We start from the raw sequence: 7,500 nt of genomic DNA on the forward strand, positions 1-7,500 counted from the left end.
GGCGGAAGAGCCGGCGGCGGGCGCGGCGGCGGCGGAAGCGGCAGCTGCGGCGGCGGCGGCTGTGCGTGCGGGGAGTGCTGGTGGACAGAGCTCACTGTTTGCTGCTGGAGACAACAAGTAGAATGCGGAGTCAAGTTTTGCGGACTTATGTGAAGAAGCTGAAGCACTTGAAGAAGGTTTTGATGAAGGAAATAGCGCAGGTGGAGGGGCCCCTCTGGTGCGTCGAGAAAGTCCTGTACCCGAGGCCATTCTGCATGCGCCGCTGCGTCCGCAGGAAGAAGTACCGCTGCAGACTGCAGCAGCAGCAAATTGAACTTGCATGCATTCACCTGCAGCAAGCCATCAAGGCTTACCTGCGGTGGGCGGGGCCGGACTTCCGGAAGTTCACTGCAGCACGGCAGGCCTTGGGGGACAAGCTGCCGCGGATGTGCGCGCGGGTGAAGTGCGGCTGCTGCTGCAAGTGCTGCTGCAGCTGCTGCTGCTGCCTCTACTGCTGCTGGAAGTGCTGCATGCGCTGCTGCAACTGCTGGCGCTACCCCTGCTACAAACTCACTTGCTGCTGCCGCAGCCACCCCGAAATGCTGCAGCGGCGGGCCGTGTGCAGAGCCCTCTGCGAAAGCCTGGAGAGCGAGCTGGAGCTGCTGACTGCGCACTTGGCAGCTAGCTGCTGCTGGCTAGCTCGCAGCGGGCAGCAGCAGCAGCTAGCTGAGCTAGCTGTGGCCCGCGGTCACCGCTTCCTCAACGCAGCCCGCAGCAAACTCCACCAAGTCCACTTCACTCTCTGCCAAAGACCCAGCACTGTGCCGCAGAGGCTCGTCGAGGCCACTCTTCACAAGGCCCAAGATGACTTGGAAAACGCCAAGGCCATCATAGGGCCCCTCCCCTTCAGGGGCCCCCGGCCCTACGACAGGGGCCCCCGCGAGCACCAGCTGCTGCAGCTGCCCCCGGAGGACGGGCTCGTGGCCCCACACACGCAGGGGCTCGAACCCCCCAGGACTCCCTTCCCGCTCCTCCGCACGCCCTTCTCCTACAGCTGCTTCTAGCTAGCTAGCTAGCCAACACGGCGGGGGCTAGCCACCGGCGGAGAGTAGCTAGCGAGCGGGACGGCCTCGCTAGCCAGCAGGGGAGTGGCTAGCCACCGGGAGAGCCTGGCTAGCTAGCAGGAGAATCGGGCTAGACCCTCTTTCCCCGTCTCCGCACGCCCTTCTCCTTCAGCTGCTTCTAGCTAGCTAGCCAACACAGCGGTGGCTAGCCACCAGCGGAGTAGCTAGCCAACAGGCGACAGTGGCTAGCCAGCAGGGGAGTCGCTAGCCAGCAGGGTAGCTAGCTAGCAGGAGAATCGGGCTAGACACTGCTTCCCATTCTCCGCATGCCCTTCTCCTGCAGCTTCTTCTAGCTAGCCAACAGGGCAATGGCTAGCCAGCAGGGGAGTAGCTAGCCAGCAGGGGAGTAGCTAGCTAGCGGGAAAGTTGGGCTAGACACCCATTACCCTCCTCTGCATTCCCTTCTACAGCTGCTTCTAGCTAGCCAGAAGGAGCTAGCTGCGGCTAGCAGCGGCTTGTCGCAGCTAGCTGCAGCTAGCTGCAGCTAGCTGCAGCTAGCTGTAGCAAGCCACTTCTCGCCACTGAAGGGGACATGTCGTGGCAACAAAGGTAAAACCAAGTGCCTCCAAGCAGCCATGGCTAGCTGCAGATAGCAGCAACTAGCTGCTCCCAGCTGCCACAAGCAGCAACTAGCTGCTGCTAGCTACAGCTAGCTGCAGCTAGCTGCAGCTTCCTGTCGCTTGCTGCAGCTAGCTGCTGCTGGCCGCAGCTAGCTGCTTCTGGCCATACCTAGCTGCGGCAGCCTGCAGTTATTTGCTGCTAGCTTCAGTTTGTTGCTGCTAGCTGCAGTTAGCTGGTGCAGGCTGCAGCTAGCTGCTGCTGCGTGCAGTTTTCCGGAGCAATTTGCTCGCCGGAGATCTCAAAGAACCTGCAGCAGCAGCAAAATTTTAATTTCTTCTCTTTTTTTCGCAAAGGCAGCAGCAGCAGCAGCAGCAGCAGGTAAATGAGCTCTTGCGGCTCTTCTGCTGCTGCTGCTTCTCTGTTGCTTCTTGTGTCTTCTTGCGCTCCTGTCCCTTTGCTTTTTTGTCTTTTTAATTCTTTTTTGTCTCCTTCTTTTCTTTCCTTTGTCTCCTTTTTGTTTCTTTTTTGTTTCTTTTTCGTTTCCCTTCTCCCCTCGCCTTTATCTTCCCTTTATTTCTTTTTTACTTCCTTTTTGTCTTCCCATTTTATTTCCTCTTCGTCTCTTTTTGTTTCATTCTTTGTTCTTTTTTTTTCTTTTTTGCTTCTGTCTCTTTTGCTGCGCTGCTGCCTTTGCTGAAAGCATTTAGAGTTGTGCTGCAGTGTGGGATGTACATACACCATCGTTTACTTTTAAACATCAAAAAGATAAATTTATTTTTACTTTTTCTTTTTTTTGTTTTTAAGGGTCTCTTTTGCCGCTGCTTCTTGCCTCAGCCTCTGCTGCAGCACCCCAACGTGTCTCCATCTTTGTCTCCGTCTAGTTTGGTCTCATTATTTGTCTTTTGCTGCAGCCCCAGCAGCAGCAGCAGCAGCAGCAGCAGCCAGAGATCCGCTGCAAAGTGAACTGCAGCAGTAGAAAGAGCTGTGAGGCCTCCAACAGGAAGCTGCTCTTGCTGCTGCTGCTGCCACTGCTACTACTACGACTGTTGCTGCTGTTGCTGTTGCTCTTGCTGCTGCTACTGCTGCTGCCGTTGCCGCTGCTCCTGCTGCCTCTACTTCGTTGCCAGAGCCTTTATTCCTGCTGCGGTGCTTGACCCTTCTATCGCTATGTGCTGCTCTATGGTCCGTTTCCTTTTTTCCTTTGCTGCTGTCGCTGCTGCTGCTGCTGCTGCTTCGCTTTTTGTCTTAGCAGCATATAAGTGTCTCCGCGCTGTCTCTACACTGTGTGCCATTCACCTGTCTCCTGCTGATGCTCTTTTCTGCTGTTTTAACTTTTTCTTTTCTTTGCCTCGTGTTTCTTCCAAAAAAACCTTTTTTCACACTTTTGCCTGCAGTCTGTGCTGCTGCTGCAGCAGGCCTTCTGCTGCAGCGTGCGCTGAAGCACTTAGTGGAGCAGCCGCTGCAGCAGTCGCTTTGCTGCAGCCAACGCACCAGCTGCTGCAGCAGCAGTCGCTGCAGCTGCTACAGCCATTCTATCGAGTGTCGCGGCAGTCGCTGCTGAAGCAACAGCCGCAGCAGTTGGTGCTGCTGCTGCTGCAGCAATTGCTGCAGCAATGGCTGCTGCAGTCAACGCAACAACTGTGAAAGGTTGCTACAGCAGATGCTGCAACAGCTATGGATTGGTTGCCCCGTCAGCTGCTGCAACCACTGCAGCAGGTGCTGCAGTAGTCGCCCGCCTGCTTACTGCAGCAGGTGCAGCAGCTGCTGCTGCACTTGCTGCCGCTGCTGCAGTGACCCGCAGCTGCGCTGGAGTGGTGCCAGCAGCAGCTACAGGTGCTGCTGGAGCAGTTGCAATTGCAGTTTTTACTGCATTTGCTGCTGACATTTCTGCTACCGTTGCTGCTGCAGTTGCTGCTGCTGCTGCTGCTGCTGTTGCTTGCCCTAAGGCTGCGGCGCAGCCCAAACTGCTAAATTGGGCCCCTCTTTTTCAGACTCGGATATACTCAGCGCTGCAAAGCGGTTCTTCCCCACAGTCAGTACTGCCACTGCTGCCCCTTTTAGCTGCTGCTGCTGCTGCTGCTGCTGTTGCTGCAGCTGGGTTGCCTGCTGCAGTGGGTGCTCCTCCAGCAGATGCTGCTGCTGCGCCGTTTGCGATGATTGCAGTTGCAGCTCTTGCTGCTGTTCCTGTGGTGACCGCAGCTGCAGCTCTTGCTGCTGCTGCTGCTGCTGCTGCTTGAAATCTGTCAGCAGCAAGCGGCGGCCAGGGTCCGCGAGTTTTTCTCCATTCAAACGAACTGCCCCATCTCTCAGCAGCCGCGAGGCTTCCAGGGCCGAAGGCGAGAGGGCGAGGGCCCTCATGAGTCGCGGCAAAGGAGGCCCCACACCCTGCAGCAGCAGCAGCACCAGCAGCAGCGACAGCAGCAGCAGCAGAAAAGCAGCAGCAGCGGCAGAAAAACGCAGCAGCAGCAAAGCGCAGCAGCAGCACAGATGATGCGCGAAAGAAGCGCAGTTGTAATAATACCGGAGAATTAGGCGGATCGCCACACCCCTGCTGCTATTGCTACTGCTGCTGCTGCTGCTTTGTTGCGGCCACAATGCTTGTTTCTGTTTGCCTTGCTGTGGCTGCTGCTGCTGCTGCTGTTTCTGCTTACTTCGTGGAAGCTTGATCGGGAGATAAAGTGGGTCGGCAGCAGCTGCACGGGAATACAGGCCTCGTTCTCCGCTGAGCTCTTGGCGCTGCTGTTGTTGCCGCAACTTCTGCTGCTGCTGCTGCTACTGCTGCGGTGGACTGGAAGAAAAGACAGAGAGGCTTGAGCACGCTGAAAGCCCTCCTCCCCATGAACAAGTCGAGTCAATTCGTCTGCTAGTTCCCGCTGCAGCAGCAGCAGCAGCAGCAGCAGTGGCAGCAGCAAACAGCAACAAAAGCAGCAATGTCAGGAACAGCAACACTAAAAGTGGGGCATTTGCCTCGAAGCAAACAAAGCAGATGCAGCAGCATCAGCAGCAGCCATAGATGCTACGGGTATTAGCAGCAAAGGCAGCAGAGCTCGCAGGGGGGCGAGGTACGACAACAGCGACGGCAGCGGCAGAAGCAGCAGCAGCAGAGGCAGCAGCAGCAGAAGCAGCAGCAGCAGAAGCAGCAGCAGCAGCAGCAGCAGCAAGCCCTGACTTTGAGCCGATTTGTGTTTGCAGGCGAGTTGTCTTGGGTGTCCCTAATAATTTCTGCTGCCGGCCTGTCGGAAAACCAGAGCAACAGCCTGCAGCAGCAACAAAAGCATCCAGAAGGCTGCTGCTGCTGCTGTTGCTGCTGCTGCCAATGACAAATACCGTGCTGCAATACGAGGCGAAGGCAATAGCCGCAACAGTTGACACAACCAGAAACAGTGGCAGCACCTACAGCAGCAGCAGCAGCAGCTGTATCACCAGCGGCAGCAGCTGCAACAGCAGTAGCTGCAGCAGCACTACCATCATTTTCGCAGCAGCAGCCTCCGCCAGCAGCAGCAAGCTGCTGCCTTCAGCAGCAGCAGCTTTAGCAGAAACAGCAGCAGCAGCACCACACAGCTTGCTGTCTAAGTACCCGCAACACTTGCGGCAGCAGCAGCAACAACAAAAGCAGCAGCAAAGCAGCAGCAGCAGCAGCAGCAGGACTTGCTTCTGAAGGTCACTGTCTGCAGCATTCCTCCAGCTCTGCCAAAAACGAAAAGGACTGCAGCAAGAAGGAGACAGCCACAGGGGGGCCCCCCGGGGCCCCTCACTTTTGCCCATCTTGCAGTTCCCGCTCCCCTCCAGCAGCTCAGTAGTTACGCCCACCAGCCACTGCTGCTGCTGCTGCTGCTGCTGCTGCAGCAAACGGCGGGCGACGTGGAGACCCGTGGAAATATTTCTCCACTGGTCACGGCCGCCTATTTGGCAGCAGCAGCGGAGGCACTGCGACAGCAGCACGAAGTCTAGGGCCTGCAGCAGCGCGTAGCCGATGTCTGCTGCTGTTGCTGCTGCAGTGCCCACGCCCAAAAGCTGCTGCTGCTGCTGCTGCTGCTGCCTCTCTGCTGCTGCTGCTGCTCGCGGAAGAATGTCAGCCAGAGGCAGCCGACGGGCAGCACATGAAAGAAAAGCCCCAAGAGGAATCTTCTCCAGCCATTTATCATTTCTTACAACAATAGGCTTTGGCAGTTGCTGCTGCTGGTCTGCTGCAGCAGCAGCAGCAGCAGTGCTTGCTGCTGCTGCTGCTGCAGGGGGAGGGGAGAAAATGCGGCGCAGCTGCTGCAGCACGCTGCTGCAGTTAGCCTCGATTTCCGCGTCGTACTGCCTCCAATGCTCGCAGCCTAGAAGCTGCAGCAGCAAACTCTCGCTGGTGCTGCTGCTGCTGCTGCTGCTGCTGCCTCTGCGCACCTGCAGCGCAACACGCGCCGTTGCAGTCCCTAGCAGCAGCACCGGCTGCACCCCCTCTTGCAGCCAGAGGCGCCGCAGCAGCAGCAGCGGCAGCAAATGCCCTGCATGCAAAGAGGGCCCCGTCATGTCAATGCCAATGTAAAAGGACACGCGTTTGCTGCTGCAGCTGCTGCTGCTGCTGCTGCTGCTGGTTTCGTGCAGCGAAAATGGCTGCAGCAGGCGAATAGCAGCATCATCTGCCGCAGCGACGGCAGGCGGAGTTCGCCCACGTCCTGGCCCTTCCGCTGCTGCTGCTGCTTGGTTTTCTGCTGCTGCTGCTGCTGCTGCTGCTTGGTTTGAGCTGAGAATGCAGTCAAGCTCCTTCAGGTCGCTAACTGTCGCCAGCAGCTGCCGCTGCAGCAGGTCCCTCAAGGTAGAGTTGCGTGGCTCCCAGCTCTCTGCAGCAGCAGCAGCAGCTGCTGCTGCTGCTGCTGCTGTTCCTGCTGCTAGGGAGGTTTTACACGCAGAAACATTCGCGGCAGCAGCAGCACCACCGCGGACAGCAGCAGAAGTTGCTGCTGCGACTCCGCAAGGAAGCCGCCGCAGCAGCTGGCTTTTAGGGCTTGCTGCTGCTGAGACGAAAGCACTGCAGCTGCTGCTGCTCCCCATTCCTGCGCTGCTGCTGCGGCTGTGGCTGAAATTAACAGCAGTGGGCCCCCTTCTGTTGCTGAAATAGGAGTTGCTGCTGCTCCTGCTGCTGCTGCAACTGCTGCTGCCGCCAAAACCTGCAGGAACCACAGTACGGCTAGCCCCAAGGTCCAGCTGCAGCGAAGCATAGCAGCAGTACTGCGCTTTCAGCATCAGCAGCAGCAGCAGGAGCAGCAGCAGTCGTTGCTGCTGCTGAGGTCTCATGGCTGTTGATGAGACCTGTGGGGGGGTTGGGGACTGCAGCAGGAGCAGCAGCAACAGCAGCTGCTATTGCTGCCGCTGCTGCGCTGGTGTGTCTCTAACTCTGAGGCCCTCTTTCTCAACAGCTTATTTCTTAGCAGCAGTTGCTGCTGCTGCAGCAGCGGCAGCGGCAGCAGAAACAATCGATGGCAGCAGCAGTGCCTCCATCTCCACTACACTGCCCACAGCCTCAACAGAACAAGACAAGCCGCCTAAAGCATTTCCAAATTTCACTTTGCTGCAGCAGAGGCTTATAATGCGTAGATTTGCAGCAGCAGCAACAGCAGCGGCGCCTGCTGCTTGTGCCGCTGCTGTCGGCTGCATGCGTGGGGCCGCAGCCGACAGGAAACATTGAATGGCTAGCTGCTTCTCTTGCCTTCTCCTTCTCTCCACAAGAAGAAAAGTTATTTCGATAAATTAAATGCCAATATCAATGTGTACAGACACTCCACACACACATTCCGCTGAAGCCGCTTTTTCCGCGCTGCTGCTGGTGCTGCTGCTGTAAGGATCAGGTGCA

The 7,500-nt window shown here is 57.4% G+C and overlaps 2 protein-coding genes across 2 annotated transcripts; one reads left to right on the forward strand and one right to left on the reverse strand.

Moving 5' to 3' along the window:
* Positions 1 to 122: 122 nt before the first annotated feature.
* Positions 123 to 1,043, forward strand: ETH_00031075 (uncharacterized protein; the record flags this gene model as incomplete). Its single annotated transcript, XM_013378727.1, has 1 exon — positions 123 to 1,043. One exon carries the CDS (start codon positions 123 to 125, stop codon positions 1,041 to 1,043), a length of 921 nt encoding a protein of 306 aa, XP_013234181.1.
* Positions 1,044 to 3,605: 2,562 nt separating this feature from the next.
* Positions 3,606 to 6,701, reverse strand: ETH_00031080 (uncharacterized protein; the record flags this gene model as incomplete). Its single annotated transcript, XM_013378728.1, has 4 exons — positions 3,606 to 4,049; positions 4,316 to 4,537; positions 4,834 to 4,921; positions 5,395 to 6,701. 4 exons carry the CDS (start codon positions 6,699 to 6,701, stop codon positions 3,606 to 3,608), a joined length of 2,061 nt encoding a protein of 686 aa, XP_013234182.1.
* Positions 6,702 to 7,500: the final 799 nt, after the last annotated feature.

The sequence above is a fragment of the Eimeria tenella genome, genomic scaffold (assembly GCF_000499545.2).
Source record: "Eimeria tenella Houghton genomic scaffold, Eth_scaff96, whole genome shotgun sequence".
In the NCBI taxonomy this organism is placed as follows: Eukaryota; Apicomplexa; class Conoidasida; order Eucoccidiorida; family Eimeriidae; genus Eimeria; species Eimeria tenella.